This window comes from Thalassophryne amazonica, chromosome 18, assembly GCF_902500255.1.
Source record: "Thalassophryne amazonica chromosome 18, fThaAma1.1, whole genome shotgun sequence".
Taxonomy (NCBI): domain Eukaryota; kingdom Metazoa; phylum Chordata; class Actinopteri; order Batrachoidiformes; family Batrachoididae; genus Thalassophryne; species Thalassophryne amazonica.
Genome location: NC_047120.1, coordinates 57,453,768 through 57,478,985, shown reverse-complemented (window position 1 = coordinate 57,478,985; position 25,218 = coordinate 57,453,768). Strand labels below are relative to the sequence as shown.

Genomic DNA, 25,218 nt, shown 5'->3' with positions numbered 1-25,218 from the left:
GCACATTAGCTGCGCACTCACGTTATTACTGCACCTCTACTTCCATGTTTATATTAACATGCACACACTCACTCACACTATTGCACAAAACCTCTTAATCGGAATCTTTCCAAACAAATATTGATTATATTCCAAGTCTGACAATAAAGTACAACTTGACATTGGGGTCGACAGATGTTTCTACAAAAACGCTCTACATGAGGCTGCTTTTGCACCGTTTCTTCTTTCACGACGGATTTCCCACCACTAACTGCCCCTCTGGAGTTACGAGGGCTAAACTGTCCTCTGACCACTTCTGGTTTTGGCTGCTTCCTGCTCTGCTCTCGGTGACCTTCAGAAGACCCAGCTGACGGGCACCCACTGCTGCTCAGTGGACAGTTTCTCCAGTGCCAGCCGTAGGCTCCGGAAAAGCCACCTCCAGGCCGTCGTTTACGATGCAGAGGTCAAAGTAATGTCCGTAGGCCCGTTTAAATCCGCTCGCTCTCGTCCACCGTCCGCTTCAGTTCAGAGTCCTGTTGGGAGCGTGTCAGGGAGAGGAGCACAACAGAGAGATATGAGGTGATAATGGACGTAACAAGCAGGCAATTACATGGATGAGGGGGCGCGCCACTAATCCTAGGGTCCACTGGACCTAACCTCTTTATATTATTTGATGGTGTATATTACAACCCCAAATTGATTTTAAAGTTCACAAATAAATGTAATAATTTCAAATAGCTAACAAACCAGATCCTGTTTTGTTCAATTTACAAAAATAAAACATATGATTCTGTTAACATACACCATTAATCACCTTTAATTTAATTGAAAATCATCAAAGAATGGTAATCTGTATACATAAAGGGCTACGTCTGTCTGTCTGTCTGTCCGGGATAAACTCCCAAACTATAATATGTAGCCCTAAAAACTATATATATTCTGAATCCTCATGACATGGGGAACAAACTGGTATACTTTTTTAAAAGTTGAACTGAAAATTACCCCAAAATAGCCATTTATGTAAGACCATACAGTGTTGTACCATGTGCAATAAACTCCCAAACTATAATATGTAGCCCTAAAAACTATATATATTCTGAATCCTCATGACATGGGGAACAAACTGGTATACTTTTTTAAAAGTTGAACTGAAAATTACCCCAAAATAGCCATTTATGTAAGACCATACAGTGTTGTACCATGTGCAATAAACTCCCAAACTATAATATGTAGCCTTAAAAACTATATATTCTGAATCCTCATTACATGGAGAACAAACTGGTACCAATTTTTTAAAAGTTGAACTAAAAATTACCCCCAAAATAGCCAGCTGTGGGTATGACCAGGCAGATTAAAAATTTCCAGCCCTGTATATGTGTTGGCCATCTGTTTATTGAATCCCTTTCTACAGCACACTCAGCACAGCACAGCCACGGCACACTCAGCAAAACAACATGCTTAGGCTGAGGCTGTGGGTGTGACCAGGCAGATTCAAATTTCCAGCCCTGTATATGTGTTGGCCATCTGTTTATTTAATCCCTTTCTTCAGCTACTTTATGTTCTCATCTGTTAAGCACCTGATTGTCCTGTACAACCCAGTTTGCTTTCCTGTCTGAATACATTCATTTTATGTTTGTAAAACTGCAATGTAAAAACAGTGAAATACACCACTACCTCAATTTTGATTCATTGATATTTACATTTACTGTTACCTACGTTTTGTGTGTAATTTTGTTATAAATTTGATTGCAAAACAAAGTCTGCATGAAGGACTTGTGGACAAATGTGTTTGTCTTTTAACCAAGTATTTCCACTTAGTTTGGGGAGTTCACCTCTTATAGTTCTGTTGGACAAACTTTAGCCCATTAACTATTATATTTATAAGACATCAGCATTACAAAAACAAATGTTGGGCAGTTGTTTTGATTAAAATGATTGGGATTTGGCTTATGTCTAAAACAGGTTAACCTGGGCAGCGCCGGGTACCCCAGCTAGTTCATCATAATTAAATTTTTTTTTTTTTTAATTGTCATACTTTTGTAACATTACTTAACCAACTTTAGTGCCAATAGACCTACCATAAATGTAAAAACAACTTCACCATGCTCTCCTTAATACTAGGACTAGTGGACCCTAGAACTAGTGACCCTAGGACTAGTGGACCCTAGGACAGTGAAGTTTGCGGCGTTTGCGTGAGGAATTCAGATTCTGGTTTGGCAAATCCAGCATGTTTTTGTGTTCCCATCAAAAGAACAGTCAACACGTCAAGTCTAATCCTGTGGCTGATTTGGAAAACTCACCGTTAGCTGTTTTGTGACCACACCCATCTCGATCGCCATCCTGTTCATGGCTTTGAGAACCTCAAAGTCTGGGGCTTCGATGAACACAACATAGGGCAAGAACTCTGACGTTCGCAGCACTTTGAGTGCCTGCAAAGAGAAACAAAAAACTAAACAATTAATGCAGATTAAACCATATTAACACAGCTAATGTAATGTGTCAGTAAAAAAATCAATTAAGTACATTTTATATTGTGATATCTTTTTTTAGTAAATATTGACAATGTGCTCAGAATGACAATGTTTCATAAGATTTTTGGAAAATGAATGAATTAAAGTGTACACATGGTTTACAGAAATAAGACTGAAAGTTAGAATCAAGGGAGAAATTAATTAATCTGACCCCATTTTCAGAGGGCGGATGCCTACAGACCATGTTTACCATGACCTTGTTGTTTGACAAAAGTACTTCAAAATTGAATCACCTTTAGAGTTCTATCCAAGTAACTTCCCCACCAACTTTGATCCATCGAGGGTTCTGGGTTGATGAGACATACAAAGAATTGGGGGGGTTTTTTTGGACAACATTTTCCTTGATCTTTACCTTTGACCAAACTACTTCAAAATTTCGTTACCTTTAGATATTTATCCAAGTGACATGCCCATCAAGTTTGATCCATCTAGGCTTTGGGTTGATGAGATATACAATAAAGACATTTTCCTTGACCTTTGACAAAACTACTCCAAAATCTAGTCACATCTAGATACCTATCCAAGCAATATTCCCACCAAGTCTGAAGGAAATCCATCCAGCTATTTCTGAGTTATCATGTCCACAGGCAGGTGCAGGTACACACACACACACACACACACCAAACAGTGAAAACATTTATTTGCCTACTCAATCATCAATCTCAAATGTTTTTGGCACATAAAAGTGTTTGTGGAAACATTTCTCAATTTTCTATACTTTTATATCCTGTTCATTTTCTTTACAAGATTGTTTTCAAAACCCAGAAATAACAGAAAGAAAAAAATGAAATAACATTCTATTTAATTGACCAAATGGAGGAATCTTAATTCTCAGGTTTTGGTTTCAGAAAAGTAACTCCAAAGACCAGAAGCTCGGCGTCCCCTGGGGGGAGAGTCAGAGTGGGTTTGAAAGCTTCCCGCACCTGTGGATTGACATCCAGAATACAGATCTTCCCCGTTTCGGTGACTTCGTGGATGGAGTTGATCTTGGTGCCGTACAGGTTGCCATCGTACTCGCCGTGCTCCAAGAAGCGACCATTTCTGATGTCGCACTCCATTTCACTGCGGGTCATGAATAAGTACACCTGCCCGTCTCGCTCGTCCACTTTTGGCTTTCTAGATGTGACTGAGGATTTAAATAAAGAGAGAGAGCGAGAGAGAGAGAGAGAGAGATCGCTCACTAAATTTTGATTGCAAATCCCAAGAGAAAATCAAAATTTTGATTAAAAAAAAGAAAGGATTGTTGACATTATCCAGTCACTAAAAACATTCAGCCAACTCAAAACTGCACACAATTGGAGGCTGGTCCTCAAACTACCAATAAAGTAATACTGCAATATTTTTTACAAGATGACAGCCCAGTAGGTGGACACAAGATGGCAGCATTTACTGTTTTTGTGGTACTGATAGGATGTGGTAGGATGGACAACCTGTCAACCAACCAAACAATCTATGAACCAAACAACAAACCAACTAATCAACCAAAAAACCTACCAAACAACAAACCAACTAATCAACCAAGCAACCTACCAACCAACCAAACAACTAACCAACTAATCAACCAAACAGCCTACCAAACAACCTGCGAACCAAACAACTAACCAACTAATCAACCAACCTACCAAATAACAACCCAACTAATCAACCAAACAACCTGCCAACCAACCAAGCAACCTATGAACCAAACAACAAACCAACTAATCAACCAAGCAACCTACCAACCAACCAAACAACTAACCAACTAATCAACCAAGCAACCTAACAAACAACTAACCAACTAATCAACCAAACAGCCTACCAAACAACCTCCAAACCAAACAACTAACCAACTAATAAACCAAACAACCTACCAAACAACCCAACTAATCAACCAAACAACCTGCCAACCAACCAAGCAACCTACGAACCAAACAACAAACCAACTAATCAACCAAGCAACCTACCAAACAAACAAACAACTAACCAACTAATCAACCAAACAGCCTACCAAACAACCAAACAACCTCCGTACCAAACAACTAACCAACTAATCAACCAAGCAACCTAACAACCAACCAAACCACCTACCAAACAACTGACCAACTAATCAACCAAACAACATACCAACCAACCAACCAACCAATCAACCAAACAACCTATGAACCAATCAACAAACCAACTAATCAACCAAACAACCTGTCAACTGATCAGATGTTTAGTCGTGAAATTGGAGAAACAATGTGTTGCATCAACAAAGACGAATGCTAGCAGGGGATGACCCTGGCCTAGTACTTTCAGTACTGTGTCTTGACAATATGAAGCAACCATCAACTTTTCAACTATGAATAATCCAGAATTATTTTTCCTCATTTCACATTTTCTCAGTAACAAATCAACATATCAAAAGAGCCTGTGTCTTATAATGTTAAAGTAAGTGAGTGTTATACCAGCCCTGAAGCTTAGCACTGCATTCCGTAGCTTCTACCTTCACAGATGAGCATCCACAACTCCCCCTAGATGGGCCAACAGTCCGACACAGGTTACTTCTCCAACCGAGGCTGGTACCCATTTACAGCAGGGTGGAGTGAGACAATACAGATCAAGGTTATTGTCCAGGCACATAGACAGACAGCATGAATGGGAATCAAACCCATCTCTACAAACTGGAAGCCCAACAACGTATCCAACTGAGTGAGCGCCCATCTCAGTTTTTTTCACCCTTTAATGGCCTCATATTGTTTAGTAGAGTGACATTAACATGCTCTACCAAACAGTTGAGCTGAACATTAAAGCGTTAATAAAGTGGAAAATCACTTCTGGATTTGCTCCAAAATCTAATGGTTCCTTCCTTGGCCCAGGCTTCAACCCTCCACCACATGCCATGAAAATCAGCCTAACAGCTTTAACATAATCCTGCTGGCAGGCAAACAACGGTAACACATAACCTCCTTGGCACCAGTAATAAATCGACTATCAAGAAGCCACTAAATTTATTTTCACAGCCCAGCATGGTGACCGGGACATACACATGTGGGGACAGAAGACAAACGTCAATGAGAAGACAACAGTGTTGCAACATAAAGAATCAAAGCACTCACAGGGGATGGTGGTGCTGTACCGCTGGGGATCCGACACCAGCAACTTGTTCTTCAGACTCCGCCGGCCCACTCCCTGAGCACCAATCAGAACCAGCGTCTTCCTCCTGAAAGGCGAGACTTTTGCCACCTCCTCGTAGATACGCAACTCGTGCCGATCGAATTCTAATTGGGAGGCAGGCAGGAAGGGGTTGAAGCGACTGACGCGGATGAAGATCTCGATCCAAACAGCACAGACGTGATGTTGTAAATGTTCAGTTTAAAAGGACCAAACCTGCGTTCTTGGTGGTCAAATACATCATTTTTTTCTTCTTCTTGCCTCCCATCCCAGCGCACAGAGGACCTGAGCAAGGCACAGGCAAGAAATGCAAAATGAAAACTGCACCCAAGTCAACAAAGTCATTCGATTCTCCAGGAAATTGACGAGATTTGCTTTGCATTGGAATCTAGATATTATGAAATGCCTTTATTTCTGTGGCACGTTGCAAAATTACATCTTATTTTATTGCTTGTAAAGTATTTTGGGGAGATTCCGTTGCAAATGTAATGAGTTTACTTTACGAGGTCTTGCAGATTCAAACTTCATGCTGCATTCCGTGGAAACGTCTGACGTACAATTATGGAAAAAAAAATTGAGTTTAATAAAAAAACAACAACAAAAACATTCTTCTCCTCAGTGGCACATTTTGGCAAACCAAGTAAAAACACATCATTATTAAGAACCGACACAGCAGACCTGTGTTTGTTGTATTACCTGTCCAGCAGATATCCTGCCAAACTTCTGTGCGGCATTTATTCAAACTTAATCTAAATTTCTTCCCAACGGGATCTCTGGTGTTTATGAGGCGTGTCAGCATGTTTTCTTTCTGTTTCCATTTCACAACATCTTTTTTGCCGCTTTCAGACACAACTGAAGGTCGACCATGTTTCATTGGCTACACGATGCTAACATTAGCATATGTAATGGATGGCAACCACCCAGGCAGACAATCGGTCCATTCTCACATCTCTAAAATAACCATCTATTTGCCACAGCAAGGTGAAACGTGAGCATACTAGGTCTCTTCAGAGGATCCCTGGGTACTGCTAGCATGACTTCGTATCATTTCCCAGCATGTCTTTTTGTTAAAAACTTTAAAATTTATACTGTATATAAGAGTATAGTGCACAATCAAGGATATTCAAGATGGACAATACATCAGACAAACATAGTTTGCCATTTTAGAGTCAGAAGCTCCCAACCATCTCCCCCTCTACACCCACATTATCACCACAGAATATGTTCCACGGTGTCTTGTTGTATTTTAATCCATGGGGTCAAAATTCCAAACGGTTTCCAGGCCAGGAAAATTTTGATCATATTGTTGATATGACATTTAGAGTCCATTACTTGAATACTAAGGAAGAAAATTATAGTGGTACCAAAGAAAATCCATTTATTGACTTAAAGGTATAGTGTCACTGTTTTTTTTTTTTTTTTAAAGATTGAAGTCATAAAAATAATTTTCTTTGGCACCACTACAGTTTTATTCCTGAGCATTAAGATAAGGGATTCATAATATGATATTGCCAATATGATCAAAATTCATGCTGCCTGGAAACTATTTAGAATTTCAACCCCTGAGGGGGAGAAATTCAAGGGATCAGATACTATGACCAGTATTCGGTAGATTTGGAAGTGAGTTACAAGAAATCTTATGGCTGTTAAGGTAACATGGGTCACAGATAATCTCAACACATCACACACGCGTCCTCTTGTAGTTAGTCTGCATGATGGCGATGAAGGAAAAGACAATATTCACTATGGAATTTCCCCCCAAGATAAATATGTGCTCTTCATCAAAATGAGCGGTAATTTTCCAACATGTCACAAAGATAAACCTACATTATAATGCTTGGATTTCGGCAAAAACTAAATTTTCTCAGTTCTGTGAAATTTGAAAGGCCCTATAGCTTTAAATTAAGAAAACAAATCTGAAAGGGATGACACTAAAGTGATGGAGCATTTAAAGCTCTGCTATGTGGTAAATCTGTTGGTAAAAAGTTCTCTTATCTGTACCACTAGGTGTCACTGTGCACCAACATTGATCCCTATGTATCCAGAGAACACCTGTAACTGGGGTATCGGCTGAGTCCCTGCTCTTTACGGTGGACACACATGCAAACAAAACCAATATAAATTTGACTGTTCATTTTCAAGGCTGAATTCAACTCATCACACTGTGCATCAAACAAAGCCTTCAACAAACAATTCTCATGTTTTATTCAAGCCGTGTTCTCAGTCGGTGTCATCTGTAGGAAGGAAACAGATGTGTCCTTCCCTAGCTGCAAGGACACTACAGTGGAGCTGTCATCCTCGTCTCCTCCGTGTGGCTCGCTGTGACTCACCACCTGTTTCCTGACAAATGCGTACCGAGCAGTTAAATCGAACCTAAGAGACGCTCGACACCTCAGAAGATTACTGATCAGGTTTGTTTAGAGGTCGTATCAGGCCGCTGCCTGTGTTGGCGAACATCAAAACCCTGCAGCTTCACCAGTAGACTGGACACTCGTTACCAGCTGACAGAATAAGGCTCTGCAGTGGTCACAGCGCGGTGAGAAGCGTGTATGATACGGACAGGAACAGATGCTGCTCATCCTGTTTGTCCCTGCTGAGATCTGTACCTGAGGTGGCAAGCTCCAGATCCCTTTTCACAAAGGCTTTCCTCTTCTCCTCCAGCAGCTGGCTGGGGATTAGACCCGCACTGCCCCCCTCGATGTGACACGCCTATGAACCACACAAAGACACATGCACACATGAGACGCATAGGTAACAGAAAAGATCTGAAATGCATCTTCAAAAACAAGACCAATCTCAGATTTCTGACGTCTGTCAAGGTTTGACAAGGACTCAAAATAAAAGATATGTGTCTCACATCATGACTCGACTTTATCTCGATCCGGATTCCACTACACAATGCAATAATTGCATACCAATCCAGAATGGTCAGACTGTTCAAGATGTTGTAATCTGATATTTAATTCACAAGCTGATACAAAATAGTATCTTCTTGATCTTGGTTTTACATTGTGATGTCGTATCTTTCTACTGCAGAACCTGCATATTGATCCGGATCACTGCCAACAAATCCTGAGCCAGAATCCGGATCACCTCCAAAATTCAGTGGAGTCTGCTATGGCCTAATATCTATCTGTGGTGCAAATTGAATCCGTGAAGTAGGTTTGACGTAATCCTTCAAAGACTATATAAAGTGAAACTTGATCTAGAATCCGAATACAGATCCGGATCACCTCCAAAATTTAATGGGCTCTTCCATGGCCTAATATCTATCTGTGGTGTAAATTTTGTAAAAAACTGTGCTGTAGTTTTGGCATAATGATTAAAAGTCTAAAAAGAGAAATCCTGATCCGGAATCCAAATCTAGATTCAGATCCAGATCACCTCCAAAATCTTGTCTTCCATGGCCTAATATCTATCTGTGGTGAAAAAAAAAAATCATCAAAATCTGTGTAGTAGTTTTGGTTTAATCTTTAAAAGTCTAAAAAGAGAAATCTCAATCCAGAATCGGATCTGGATCCAGATCACCTCCAAAATTTAATGGGCTCTTCCTTGGCTTAATATCTATCTGTTGTGAAATTTTGTAAAACTCCATACTGTAGTTTTGACGTAATCTTTAAAAGTCTAAAAAGAGAAATCCTGATCTGAAATCCGGAACCAGATCACCTCCAAAATTTAATGGGCTCTTCCATGGCCTAATATCTATCTGTGGTGTAAAGTTTGTAAAAAACTGTGCTGTAGTTTTGGCATAATGATTAAAAGTCTAAAAAGAGAAATCCTGATCCGGAATCCAAATCTAGATTCAGATCCAGATCACCTCCAAAATCTTGTCTTCCATGGCCTAATATATCTGTGGTGAAAAAAAAATCATCAAAATCTGTGTAGTTTTGGTTTAATCTTTAAAAGTCTAAAAAGAGAAATCTCAATCCAGAATCCGGATCTGGATCCAGATCACCTCCAAATTTAATGGGCTCTTCCTTGGCTTAATATCTATCTGTTGTGAAAATTTTGTAAAACTCCATACTGTAGTTTTGACGTAATCTTTAAAAGTCTAAAAGAGAAATCCTGATCTGAAATCCGGAACCAGATCACCTCCAAAATTTAATGGGCTCTTCCATGGCCTAATATCTATCTGTGGTGAAACTTTGTCAAAATCCATACTGTAGTTTTGACGTAATCTTTAAAAGTCTAAAAAAGAGAAATCCTGATCTGAAATCCGGAACCAGATCACCTCCAAAATTTAATGGGCTCTTCCATGGCCTATCTGTGGTGTAAATTTTGTAAAAATCCATTCTGTAGTTTTGACGTAATCTTTAAAAGTCTAAAAAGAGAAATCCTGATCTGAAATCCAGAACCAGATCACCTCCAAAATTTAGTGGAGTCTTCCATGGCCTAACATCTATCTGAGGTGAAAATTTCATCAAAATCCGTGCTGTAGTTTTGGCATAATCTTAGTCTAAAAAGAGAAAACCTGATCCGGAATACAGATCTGGATCCAGATCCAGATCACCTCCAAAATTTAGTGGAGTCTTCCATAGCCTAATATCTATCTGTGGTGAAAATTTTTGTCAAAATCTGTGTAGTACTTTTGACGTAATCCCAAAGACAAATAAATAAATGGCAATGATTTTATTATGTCCTTAGCGGACATAATAATGGCTACTGTATCACATATTATGATATTAAATTAATAAACTGTATGTCCATATCAGTCGATATATAGTGTAGTGTTCAGTGAAGCTGAAGACTTCAAGGTCATTTCAAATTGTTTATTTACCTTGAAATGTCAAATGTGAACAGACAAGCGGACGTCTACACCCAGCGGCCACTTCATTGGGTACGCCTTGTTGGTACGGAGTCGGATCCCCTTTTGACTTTAGAACCGACACATCACGGGCCGACACAAAAATGTAATACAGCCATCCCAGGGTGGCAGCTGTAGTCAGGTAGGGGTCAATGAAGAATTACACAAAGGTCAAAATGTAAAAATGCTTCAATCATGTTGAAACAAACCACATTATTTGTCTGATCTAATGAATATACAAAAAGGTATAGTTTGGACTATTTACGACTGAATGTTCTGGAGTTATGGGGTAAACAACAACAAAAATGGTGACAAAGATCAGTTTCAGTTTGTACAGGGGTCAAACGTTAAAGTTGCTCCAATTTCAGTAAACAATTATGCAAATTATTGGTTGAAATAAAATGAATAGTTTTGACTGCATTGAATGGTTGGTCTCCAAAGTAAAGGTCAAACAAGGTCAACATCCATTGGATTCTATGACGTGACATAAGTAACTAAGCATGACAGATGTTGCAAACTATTCCTTTTTAGAACCCCATTAACCCAAACAATAATTTGCATATTTTTTAAAGAAATTGGAGCAATTTTAACTTCAACTTTTGACATAACTCCAGAACATTCAGTCATAGATAGTCCAAACTATACATTTTTGGAATTGTTATGATCAGACAAGTAATGTGATAGTTTTCAACATGACTGAAGCATTTTTACATTTTTGACCTCTGTGTAATTCTTCACTGACCCCTAGCTGACTACAGCTGCCACCCTGGGATGGCGCTATTACATTTTTGTGTAGGTCACGATACACTGAGGCTGGATTCTAAGTGTTGTTTCGTCACCTTAAGTGGTACTTAAAACCTGCTTGGTCCATGGACTAAACAGCAAGTGTCAGCTCTCCCCAGTTTGTCCGTGATCAAAGTTATGCACACGTATGCACACACGTACACAGATGTTACTTGGCTTTTAATATATAGAGATGTTATTAGAAACACAAACTATTTGTAAGATGGGAGGGGGGCATCGGGTAGGGAAGGTTAAAAAAGTTAAAAAGGCAGATTTGAGAACAGATGGTCCTCAGTTCAAATCCCCATCAGACAGGAAAATCAGGAAGGTTCCCTTGGGAAAGGTCCTTAATCCCCAAATTGCTCCCAGTGTGCAGTTAAGCACTTTGCACTGACATCTGCATGTGGGAAAGGGTGAATGTGAGACACTTTTCTGCATCAGACAGAAAAGCACTACAGAAATGCAGTTGATTTAAGACCGTTAGTTCTCTTTTACATGAGCACCAACCATCCTCACACTGTGAGCCATCTTCAAGGAATCTTTCTGCAACATGTTTCTCTATCGCCCCGTTCCGTCTCATTGAAAGAGATAACTGAACCTAAATACAGGAGATCTGGGATTTTTGATACCTTTTCTATCCATCAGATCATCAAAGGACTGTTTAATACTTCACACTGCGATGCCAAGGCCGTACAACGCGAGCCGCTGAGCAATTTAAGGATTAGAGACCTTGCACAAAGGTAATAAGAGAGGACAAATACTGTTCTTTCGCTTTCCCCACCCACATTTTTGCATCTGGACGGGGAACAAAACTACAGTCCTTTAGTTACAAGCAGTCAGGGTGCCTTACAAAGAGATGGGATTTGCTAAAGAAAAACAAAATCTTGGCTCAAGTCTCCCATGTGTTTAAACTGTAGCTGAAATTTTACATCTCCTTAGTACATTAATAAATAAAAAAATAAACCTTCTCTGCCACGGAGCTGTGTGGTGGTTGAGTCACAGCCACAGAAACCTCTCAACTCCTTCAGCACTGTTGTGAGTGTTTTGGTGGCTTCCCTCACGAGACTCCTTTGCACAGTTCATCAGTTTTTGACAGCTGCTTACTCCAGACAGATTTACTATACTGTCTGTATTTCCCAGTGATTGATGAAAAAAATCCAATGTTCACGCATTCATCCCCGACTCGTCTAAAGAAAAGTGACTATAAACATGATGATTTAATCCTGATATTTAGAAATATGTGTCAGTTTGTCCAATTATGTACAGCCTCTGAAAATGGAAGGGGGACTACATAAAGGAAGCCCATATTTTCAGCTTGTCTGCTAAAAATAAGGGCTGTTTGCAGCAGTATATATATATATATATGCCTCCTTTTTTCACTACTCCATACAGTATACTCGTATATGCAGTAATGAATACATATACATACATACGTACATACAACCCAATTCCAATGAAACAGATGTAAAATGTAAATAAAAACAGAATACAATGATTTGCAAATCCTCTTCAACCTATATTCAACTGAATACACCACAAAGATATTTAATGTTCAAAACTGATAACTTTGTTGTTTTTGTGCAAATATTTGCTCATTTTGAAATGGATGCCTGCAACACGTTTCAAAAAGTTGGGACAGTGGTATGTTTGCCACTGTGTTACATCACCTTTCCTTCTAACAACACTCAAGGACACTAACTGTTGAAGCTTTGTAGGTGGAATTCTTTCCCATTCTTGCTTGATGTACGACTTCAGTTGTTCAACAGTCCGGGGTCTCTGTTGTCATATTTTGTGCTTCATAATGCGCCACACATTTTCAATGCGCGACAGGTCTGAACTGCAGGCAGGCCAGTCTAGTACCTGCACTCTTTACTACGAAGCCATGTTGTTATAACACGTGCAGAATGTGGCTTGGCACTGTCTTGCTGAAATAAGCAGGGACGTCCCTGAAAAAGATGTTGATTGGATGGCAGCATGTGTTGCTCCAAAACCTGGATGTACCTTTCAGCATTGATGGTGCCATCACAGATGTGTAAGTTGTCCATGCCATGGGCACTAACACACCCCCATAGCATCACAGATGCTAACTTTTGAACTTTGCGCAGGTAACAATCTGGATGGTCTTTTACCTCTTTTGTCCGGACGACACGACGTCCATGATTTCCAAAAAACAATTTGAAATGTGGACTCATCAGACCACAGCACACTTTTCCACTTTGCGTCTGTCCATTTCAAATGAGCTCGGGCCCAGAGAAGGCGGCAGCGTTTCTGGATGTTATTGATGTATGATTTTCACTTTGCATGGTGGAGTTTTAACTTGCACTTGTTGATGTAGTGACAAACTGTGTTAACTGACAATGGTTTTCTGAAGTGTTCCAGAGCCCACGCGGTAAGATCCTTTACACAATCATGTCAGTTTTTAATGCAGTGCCGCCTGAGGGATCGAAGGTCACGGGCGTTTAATGTTGGTTTTCGGCCTCACCTGTTTCCAATTAACTTTTTCACCTGTGGAATGTTCCAAACAGGTGTTCTTTGAGCATTCATCAACTTTCCCAGTCTTTTGTCCCAATTTTTTTAAATGTGTTGCAGGCATCCATTTCAAAATGAGCAAATATTTGCACAAAAACAAAAAGTCTATCAGTTTGAACATTAAATATCTTGTCTTTGTGGTGTATTCAATTGAATATAGGTTGAAGAGGATTTGCAAATCATTGTATTCTGTTTTTATTTATATTTCACACGTCTCAGCTTCATTGGAATTGGGAGGGGCCCCAGCACCCCGCCACCCTTGACTGGAGCAAGCAGTTGAACATGAGTGAGTGAGTGTGAGTACATATCTCATATTTAAATAATTTTTTGTGGTGTATAAGATGTCGTTTTCTTTGTGGTGTACAGTAGCTCTGCGGGAGCACCCCCAATTTCACTGTAACCCCCCAATACATTGACAATAAAGACTATTCTATTGTTCTATTCTATATAATTTGAATTTTTGATACTTTTTTATTTCATATTATGTTGTAGAAATTTGTCTTAACTATGAGTTTCCAATACATTTTAAAAATTTTATTATTAAGAACCCATAATTTGTATATCACAAAAAAAAATTAAAGTATAAAAAAGCCCAAGACTGCGCAAACATTTGCATGTCACTTTACAATATATATGACTTTTATTAATAGAGGTCAATGCTGTATTTAACAATAAGCAGATGTAAATGTAAAAAAAATAATAAAAATTTGCATCCTGCACTGACATCTGATGAGTTCTTTCTTGTCCCAAACCCCCGACACCATGGAGGCTTCGTTACAGTGAAATTTTGAATAATTGTGTTGCCAACCAGCCTGTTCCGTGTGCTCCGGGTTCCAGTTTGCCGGCGGCTGTGCTGACCTGCCACCAGTTGAGGTCCTCCTGGTTAAAGATCTGCAGAATATCTCCACTGCTGAAGCTAAGCCCCGCCTCCTTACACGGAATCAGGTTGTCATGGGATGGGTCATAGTCAAAGTGACATTTCACAAAGGCCTGAAGGGGAATGATGCAGAAAAGAGAAAATGTGTCAGCAGGATGACCGCCACAGATCTCTAACCACAGATCAGGCTGCAGAAATACACATTTAGCTTCGGAACGTCATTAGTTTTTTGTGGCTCCACTGCTTCTGGTGCGGTATAAAACCCGGCCTCACTGTCTCCGTAACAACTCCGTCTCTCGGCTCACTTTCCCCGACACGTCGAGGCTGAAGGATTCAGTTCATAAAAGCAAAACCTGAATCCCTCCCACCCCACCCCCTCCCCACAGACACGACAATGAGTCTGACAGACGGAGCCGCATCAATGACAAGAGAGCTGCAGAGAGCCAAAATCTGTCACCATGGAAACCATCCATACCCCCCATGCACTTAATGCTGTCTCATACTGAAGTGATGCACGAACACAGAAGAAGCCTGCCAGGCCTGTACAGTGGCGGCGGATTGGACAGACGTGCAGCCTCAGCTGGACATGGCGAGACATCAGTTCAGTTTAGTCGCCACGAGACAGCTGAGCTCCAGGCGGGAGACAGACAGGTGGATTATAGGACTTATGTAGCATCTTGAACAGTTCTTTAAAGAGGACCTATTGTGAAACGCCTGTTTTTATTTACTGTTTACAATCACATGTAGTTGGGATTTCCTGTTAAACATCCGCAAATTCCCAGAATTCTATGACTTTTCCCATAGAAATTCTCCCACTATAAGACAAATTCAGGCCTGAAATGACTCCATTTTAGACTTCCGTGACATATGTTACATAAGTCCCTATCTGGATGTCTGTTTGTTCCATGAGACATATCCACAGGGTGTGTGGGACAGAGATGGAGCAAACCCCCTCCTCAAAAAGAAAAGGGTGTGGCTAGTTCCAGGTCCTTTCCATTTAAACCAGTGAAAATGAATGTAACTGCAATAAAATCACATCAAAACTAGTTCAGGGAATTTTACTGGTGGTTTAAAGGCATTTGAAAAATGAGGTAAAAGTCAGTTTAAACAAGTCTGAACCAGTTGAAAGTAGTACCATCAAGCCGAGTCAGCGTCGCTCCAATAGCGGTCAGGGCGCGGAGTAATCCATCAAACGTGAAAATCCGTCAAATTCATCAAATGTGAAACGGTAATTCTGTATCAAAATCCACATCAATACTTTCGTATGGTAGCTTAAATTCACCCATTTTAGCGGTGGCGGTATGCGACTTTCTCTTGCTCTAAGCTAACAGCGCTAACAGCACTAAGAGCTAGCAGCGCGCGCAGCCAGTGTTCTGTCGAATTGTGTCTCATCGCATAAAGCAACAATTCTCCGTCCCAACAATACTGCGCATGCGTGCACAATTGTGTCCTTAGGGTTAGAACAGGAATATAGATATTCAACAGGAAGGACATCTCGTCAAATCACCCGTCGGGGCGTGGAGTAATACATCCAAATGTGAAATGGTTGAATATTTTGCCACCATTACCCCGATATAAGTCTGAAATCTCACACGATTAACCAATCAGATTCACAGAAAAAATGGAATTGGATTAGAATGATGGTTTATATGCATTTAAAATCACTGAAAAATGAAATAATGTCTGTTTTAAGCTAGTTTATTTCAAATAAAATCAAAGGATGCAAGTAAAAGGTGTAAATTTATCCTCATAAATTACTTGACAGTTATGTGTTAACCGTTATTTGTCTCCGCACTCTGGTCTTTATTTAATCACTATAATGCAGCAGAAAACACACATGCAAGCAGTTTAGCTCCAATGGTTCACGCGAACAGCAACAGTGTCATCAATCAGTTATAGTGTACATTTTTTACAGCCTCCTTGGGCTCCACTGGCCCTCTTCTTTGTGGCTGAGGCCGATCTGTCACATCTCGGGTTTTCTATACGCCGACGCCATCCTCTGATATCCAACTATCCCATTGGCAATACGTCTCCGCAGAAAAAAAATGTTCGCTCGAATTTCTGGCACGCTCAGCTGGGTCACATTTTCAGTGTGAGCAGCACTATAGCAGTTAAACAGCACAAACATCAACCATTTCTTCAGCTGTCATTTTCTACACCTATTTCACACTGAAATATTCTGCCTCGATTGACAGTTGGTCCTTATGTGGCGATTTTGGAATCGTCCTTTCTCTTGGCGGCTTCGGCTCTCAACATGTTATTTATAAGCAAGAAAAATAAATTCAGATAATCGACAAACCAGTATGCATACACTAGACCAAAATAGCAAGTTTCATCGACAAACTTTGGACAGAACACTAATTTCAAGTCCATTTATCAAATCAGATTTGCTTGAAAAAACTTCCAGTTGGAAGAGTGCAACATTTAAAATTATGATGATTATATTATTATATTTATTTGTTTATTTATTTAGTTGTTAAATGGATGAAGGTTTTGGGGTTTTTTTTTGCAATCTTTTCTTAACTTTGTTGTTTTTACCCCAATAGGTCTGGAGGTCCATCAGATACAGGAGAAGTCGGCCCAATGTGAAGTGCCCAGGGCTAACCCTACCCCCATACCTAACCTTACCCCTAACCCTAACCAGGGCCAAGTTCACCCAGGGGCCAACTTCTCTTGTTACCAGTCCATCAAGTAAATGGTAAATGGATTGCATTTATATAGCACGTTTCCATCTGCATCAGATGATCAAAGTGCTTTACAATAATGCCTCACATTCACCCCGATGTCAGGGTGCTGCCATACAAGGCGCCCACTACACACCAGGAGCAACTAGGGGATTAAGGACCTTGCCCAAGGGCTCTTAGTGATTTTCCAGTCAGGCTGGGGTTTGAACCAAGGATCCTCTGGTCTCAAGCCCAATTCTTAACCACTAGACCATCACCTTCTTTTCTGGATTTATTTCTTAAAGCAGACCTGCATTGAAATAAATGTGGTCAGATCTCAGAAAGAAATAGCTGATATGTATTTATAAGACCCTTATGAATGCAGTAAAGTAAATCTGCAAGCCCAAATTTGTAATTCAGCGGAGAAATCTTTGTTTAAAAATTACAAATTTGCAGCTAAAATTTGGCCCTCAGCGAAAACTGTTTGTACATCCGGATCATTGCAGTGACGTCCAGCAGAAGACGGAGCGCTCCCGCCTTCAGTCCGATCCCGCATTGAAAGTGATTTTATCTGTTAGTAATGTTACTGTTATACACGTCCTGGTTTCAGCATCCAAAAGTAAGCTGCAATGAATCTGAAATACACCTCTGCATGCTCAGATCAGCGGCGACATCGACAGCGGTGCCATTCTTCCCCGACGCCTCGCTCTCTGCCTCTGCTGCACTTACTGAGTCATGCTCGGCAACCGCCGAAGTGGGCCACTCACACCGCCCGTGTCTGTTGTGCAGCCGGCACCACGTCCCTGTCTACTGAATGGAGGTGCAGCCAACTTGGCAAAAGTTCAGAGACTACGCTCGTTGTTTTAATGTTAGCGGCCGGTAACACCTGTTGCTGGAAGGACAGACTTTCCGCAGCGCTGCACGTCTCGGTATTCTGAGCCGCAGAGCTCAATTGTTTACAATGTTTTAATATGACTAAGGTTTTTAAAAAGTAACCTTATCCTTAAGTGCTCCCTTCCACTGCTTTACGGAAGTTGATTATTCCGAGTCAGGATTTCTGACTTCCTTTTATGATATTTCATCTGCTATCTTGGGGGAGAGATTGTCACGAATTTGTGACCCACTGTTGTAATGACAGCAAGGCCAAGATTCACAAGTCAAGTCAGTAACACCTGTAAACAGATTTCTTGCATTAAACCCGTTATCAGATACTACATGTAAAACTTCACTGAAAGGGAATTCTGTTTACTGCTGTGATGTTAGATTGACAAACACCTCCTGTCCAATTTTCGAATTTGGAATTCCAACTTGAATCGCCATTCCATTCCACTTTTTCTAGTCTAAGCTCATTTTGTTTTTTCAAGTTCCAAATATGAACGTACAAGGATCAAAAAATGGACTTGGCATTTAGAATTAGAACCTTAGCCAGTGGAAAACCACAAATTCTGGTTTGTAGTATCAAAAAAGTACAATACTGTAGGTATGTAAAAGTACTCTAAAGGACTGTTTTTTTATGTAGGTCCAGCTTTGGCATTGCTGTACCTCCACCATCAGTCCCCACCATTCCCAAGGTCTCCAACACCACCAATGACTTGCCTCCTGATCCTCATCAGTCAGATGGGTTCAACCCCAGTATGTCCACACCTCCACCACCACCACAACCTCATCCACATCACCCGCCTCTACCTCCACCTATGCCAGGAGCCATCCCACCTCCACCTCCACTGATGGCAGGAGGTTCCTCTCCTCTTCCTCCTCCTCCACCGGTGTCAGGAGGTTCCTTGCCTACACCCCCTCCTCCACCACCTCCACCGGTGTTAGGAGGTTCCTCGCCCCTACCTCCTCCACCTCCACCTGTGTCAGGAGGTTCCTTGCCCCTACCTCCTCCTCCACCACCTCCACCAGTGTCAGGAACCGCTCTACCTCCTCCTCCACCACCTCCACCGGTGTCAGGAGGTTCCTTGCCCCTACCTCCTCCTCCACCACCTCCACCAGTGTCAGGAACCGCTCTACCTCCTCCTCCACCACCTCCACCGGTGTCAGGAACCGCTCCACCACCTCCTCCACCACCCCCTCCCTTATTTTAAGTGGCAATATATCATCAATACACTGGATCAATATCCGTTCAGATGCTAATGTCACATGTTGGTTATGTTCCCGATTCCTCATCAGTCTTTCATAATTGTTAAATTAAAACAAACGGCTGTGATTGATACTCTGTATCACCTAAAATGTTGACGTAAAACTCGAAACCAAACTTTATCTTATTTTTTTTTTAATCTTTTTTTTTTCTGTGCAGTCATTCAGAGTTCCAATTTAGTCACATTCTATGTTGACTGTTGTGGAATATGTGTGAATTATGTGTAATATTTTGGTGGGTCTGTGCCTCGTGCACTGAAAATGGTGTGTGGGGCAGTTTTTTTTTCTTGGTTTGTGTATCTCTGATGCACTGTAAAAATGTTTCATGGGGTTAGTTAGTATAACTTAAATTGTTTATTATGTTCAACATGGAAAAAAAACTTTTTGCAAGTTCACATTTAATTAATTGATAACTTACAAGATGTTAATTATTCACAGTTGACAGTGGATTAAAGATAAAGTGTTTGATTGTAAAACTAGAATGGCAACATGTAATTTATCCTGATTGAAGGGATATAAATTCGTATTATTATTCAATAAGAAAAAATTAATATTATTATTCAGTAAAAAAAAAAACTAAAACTAAAAAACTAAAAAAAAAATGACATGAACATTTCTGAGTGGAATGGAGGCAAAATAAAGAAGGTAGAATAACATATGAAATACATTGGCTACCTAGTAACAACAAAACTTTTTAATTACTCTGAAAAAAAGAATACTTTTACAAACCTTAAAAATCGTTACAATTTGTAAAACCTGAATGAATTAAGTTGCTTGAACTTAAGTTTGTAAGTTAGAGTTGATCTAACTTAAAAACGTTAAGTTCAAACAACTCAATTCATTCAGGTTTTTTTACCAATTCTAACGCTTTTTTAAGTTGGTTCTTTTTTCAGTGTAAGTTAACTTTATTTACTTTGTAGAGGACAAATCATTTGCTTAATGTGAGTTAGTCTGATAAAAGTATGATGGCATTTATTCAGCAACAGTTGAGTTGGAATTACTTTTAAAATAACCATGCAATTTGTTTCATTTTTTTTTTTTTTTTTTGTAAGTTGAGCAGCGCAGCATTTTTTTTTAGAGTGTGAGCCTCACATAATATTCCATGGAGAGAAAATCCTCCTTAAACACACACATTGTGCAAATGTAGAATCGCTTTCAACATGTTTCGACATAATCCCGACTGCATTCCTCAGAAACAAGTTCAAACAGAGACTCCTCTGTCCCTGCAGTGTGGTTTTCCTCACTTATCACAGCTTTATTGATTATTGTATGTGCGTACTGAGAAATGCAGTGAGTGCATGAGTAAGTGAGGCTGTCTCCTCCAGTTTTTAACAACACAACTCTAAAGCAACAAAGTCTATCATCATGTAAGTCTTAAACTTAAACGTGCATATAATGATGATCAACTGACTGAAACTTTATTAACTTTGATGCAACACATCAATAGAAAAAGCAAGTTTGTTTTGTAATAAACCATCCACCACCTACTGGATACATCTGGGCTTCTTTCATCGCATCGAAATCAGGAGCAGGTGTGGTTGAAGTTATATGTAACATGAAATAAGCTTGTTTGTGAGTCTGTTTAATTTCTAAACCCTCGGTCACCATGGCGACCTTGTTAGTACTTCAAGTGTGGGGTTACAATTTTGTGTTGTCTACCCTGATTGTAAGCAGGATATGCCAAAAAGCATCAAAAGTTATAAAGTTACATCAATAATGAATTATTGTGTGACTATCGTGATTGAATTTCATAACAATAAGCATAAACAAAAAGTGGTCTAATAAGAGACCCCTGAGGAACTCCGCTGTTAATAATTTTAAAATAAGACGTAAAATAGGCACAAAAAAAGGGACTACAATAGCATGGATCACTTTCAGCACATTTGAAAGACACAGCACACACTTCTCAGACCTGTGCCTTTAAACGAGATAATAACACCATAAAACCTTTGTGTACTTCCTGAAGAAATACGAGATCACTTGATAGCGACGCACACGCCTGAAAAGCTTTGGAATCACTATTTTAAAAAAAGGTAAGATTCCATACAAATATAATCGGTTAATAATTCAGTGTGGCATATGTTACATTTATGTGAATTCAAAAACTTTTACGTTTGAAATGAAAGCACATTTATACAACAAAAGTTCAACAGTTAAGACAGTATAGAGATTGCACTGTTCACTGCTCAAGCTGCAAACATTTTTTTGTACACACACACATATACATATAGTCTGCACTTAACACTGGCTCCATGTAGGTCCTTAAATACAGCCAAACGTTCAACAATTAACCCACATTATGCATCATTCAGAAACTTTTACAAGCATTTAAATCAATGAAGATTTGATTCTTCTGCACTCTAAACGTTGAAATTAATTGATAAAATTAAGGTAACTTTTTCCACATAACATTGTCAATTAAGTGCAAAACAATATTGTAGTTGAAATTAATTAAATCAAATGAAACATTATACTTAAATCCCTAAAATAACATTTGCAAGTATATCGTATTAATTACATTTTAAAAGTGTGGACTGTTCAGTGTAGTTTAAAGGAGCAGTCATGTTCTATGTAAACCAGGGATCCTCTGGCAGTCTGACAGTGAACTAAAACTGAATCAAATCTGTCTTGCAGCTATTATTTTTACATCATTTTATTTGGAAATGAAGTAGACATTATTTACTTAACATATCTGGTGGAGAAAATTCAGTTTGAAAGTATTTAACTGAACTTTATGTAAATCTTTGGCTTTATCTGTATTAAAATCTATTTCATTGTGTGCTATAAATCCAACAGAAAAGCAAATGTTGAATAAAAATTTCTGACACTTATTTCGGCTTGCACATATCAGACATAAGTGATGTCGTTACTAATCCAATTTATCTACAGGGTGACCCCCAAAAAGACCCAAAGTGTGACCAAGAAGCTTTTGTTTCTGCCAACTCCCTTTTGGACACATGGGTACTTTGTTAAATTGTTTTCTTTATGAGCTTTTTTTTTGAGTCTGTGTGTTGAATAAATGAATTAATTCAATAATTTCATTCATTCATCTTTTTTCTTGTCACAGCGATGCAGCACAGTTTGACACAAGTCCAGCTATGACCACTGTAATAAACATCCTGAAATATTTGTAAGTTGTCTAACATCTCATTCTCTGTATTGTAGAAGCTCCAGTCGTTTTGCGATCACTGAAACGTGTTTGTAGATTTCCAGGTTTGGTGTTTTCCTTTGTCGCTGTGCTGCTCTGCTTCTGTTTGTATGCAAAAAGGAAAAGTGACTCATATGACTTCACCGTGGCAACACGACGTCACAACAGCGCCTACATGCCAGCGGCCTATCTGCCTTTGAGTCGTGCACAAATGGAAGACGGATCTCCTCTAAGCTGCAGATCCTTGGATGAACCGCCGCCACCATACTCACTGGTGCGTCACCGCATCCTGAATCACTGACATGAAGAGTGGCATCAATTATCTGCACTTCTGATTCAATGACAATTTCTGCTAATTTGTATATGTCGCAGACATGAACCAGCGAAGCGCTTCAGCATCTCATCATGTCATTTAGGCCCTTCTGACTTTTTTCAGCAAATGCTTCTGGGGAGCATTAGCATGGCTAAAAACCTTCAGCTCCGACCCCCCCAACTATGGCCCTCTTAATCCCCAGCCATTTTAAGCATTTTTCTTTATTTGCATCTCACATGCCTGTTAAGTCCTCACCATCTCATTTAGGTCCTTCACACTTTGTTTTTAGTAAATGCTTTTGGGCAGCATTAGCATGGCTAAAAAACTTCATGCAATTTACACACTAATAGACACTGACTGACCTCGTGCTGTCACGGTAGCAGCTGCCTCTCACTTTAGCATTCCCAGATTCATGTAGACTCAACATTTGCATTTCCTGTTCAGTGTCGACTGTTGCACTGAATTCCCGCGAGATCTCCCCTTTCTGTTTTTTTTCTATTTTTTTATTGAGACAAACAAAAAGTTACATAAAAACCTTAGAACAACATAATGAAGAACAGGTAAATATCCTCTGCTGTAGCTCCAGGAAGTGTTCAACATTTGGCAATTCCTGTTTCACTATGGCCTCAAAATTTGGCACTTCTTGTTTCAGTGTCAACTTGCCACTGAATTTTCGCAAGACCCCACAAGATCTCATCTGTTGTCAATCCAGAAAGTGTTCAACATTTGACATTTCCTTTTTCACTGTGGACCCAAAATTTGGCACTTCCTATTTTGGGACTACCCTGTATCTTGAGCGAGTTCACGCTAATTGTGCGGTGCAGTATTTCGCTCGTATTACAGGCCTCAGATCTAATTCATAAAAGTTCAAACCATTTTCATAAAATTAAAGTAATTCTCAACAGTAAATATAGTAACACTGTTTTCTATTTGTGCAGTTTGACCCCAGATTGACGGGCAGCCAACTGGAGGACTCGCCACCAGACTACGAGATGTATCCTATAATACCGCCTGAGGTGTCGGATCACTGTCAGACGCCCACAGCACCTCTGCATCCAACTCCTCCACCCTCAAACACTACCCACCCCCCACGTGCAGCCTCCAGCACACAGCAAACGGTGGAATTCCAGCTCAACTGCCAATACACAGTGGCGGCTCCAGAGGTTTCTTCTTAGTGGGGCTGGGGGGAGTTGGGGGGGGGGGGTGGACTACAGCCCATCAATCCCCTTCTGAGAACCATCTACACTGACAAACATAGAGGCTGCTTTGTTAATGACATCAAAATGTACATTTAAATGATTGTACGAGGGCTGTCAATAAAGTAACGGTCCTTTTTATTTTTTTCAAAAACTATATGGATTTCATTCATATGTTTTTACGTCAGACATGCTTAAACCCTCGTGCGCATGCGTGAGTTTTTCCACGCCTGTCGGTGATCCATCCGCACGTCTTTCATTAAAAAAATCTCCTTTAACAGTGGAATATCCGGATAAAATGCTGAAACCGACTTCTTCTGAAACTTCTCTGTTCTCTCACGACGTCCTGGATCAATAGAGCCTGAAATGTGGAGGTTTTCAGCTTGAACAGGCTGACAACGGGCGGCTGAGAGCGCTGCACGACGTCTCGCACCGGGGAAGTCCTTAAAGCGACAGTATCACCTCAAAATCTCTCAATCAGCCGTTAAAATTTTCACTGAAAACCAGCTTAATTTTCGAACCGTGTCCACTTCGATGTGTCTCACAGGGTTAGAAAAATTTTGATCAAACAAAGCGCCAGCTCTCAGCAACTTCTCAGACAAAGGAATTCCGACGAGGGCTGACAACTCCTCCCACAAGGAGTGCTCACAGGCGAATGACGTCACCGACAGGCGTGGTAAAAAACTCACGCATGCGCACGAGGGTTCAAGTCATGTCTGACGTAAAAAACATATGAAAAAATCCATATAGTTCTTGAAAAAATAAAAGGACCGTTACTTTATTGACAGCCCTCGTATATAATGTAATTTGTATATGATTTATATATTCTTTTAAATTAAGATCATAAATCTAACTTTTTAAAAATATTCTTATTTATTTAAGTGGATGTCTTTATAGATGTGCTTTATTTGAGTTGAGGCTATATCTATTTATTAGATGGCAATCCTACACATAATTGAATTGAGTTCATCCAATGACTCATTTGTTTGAATGATACTCAATAAACTGACTCACTGGATTGGATTCCATGTAATAAATATATGTAGTCCCAACTCGATTAAGTCACATTAGCTTGTATGGATGTGCTTTATTTGAGTTGAGGCTACATATATTATTAGATGGCA

The 25,218-nt window shown here is 39.9% G+C and overlaps 1 protein-coding gene across 1 annotated transcript in view; it reads right to left on the bottom strand.

Annotated features, from left to right (window-relative positions):
- Positions 1–243: 243 nt before the first annotated feature.
- LOC117530999 (MAGUK p55 subfamily member 2-like) overlaps positions 244–25,218 on the bottom strand; it is a 100,156-nt gene continuing 75,181 nt past the window's right edge. Inside the window, 8 exon segments of the mRNA XM_034193992.1 lie at positions 244–408; positions 410–469; positions 471–512; positions 2,280–2,408; positions 3,434–3,636; positions 5,588–5,749; positions 5,859–5,927; positions 8,249–8,351. Of these exon segments, the coding sequence (XP_034049883.1) occupies positions 334–408; positions 410–469; positions 471–512; positions 2,280–2,408; positions 3,434–3,636; positions 5,588–5,749; positions 5,859–5,927; positions 8,249–8,351 (843 nt within the window). The 3' untranslated portion in view covers positions 244–333.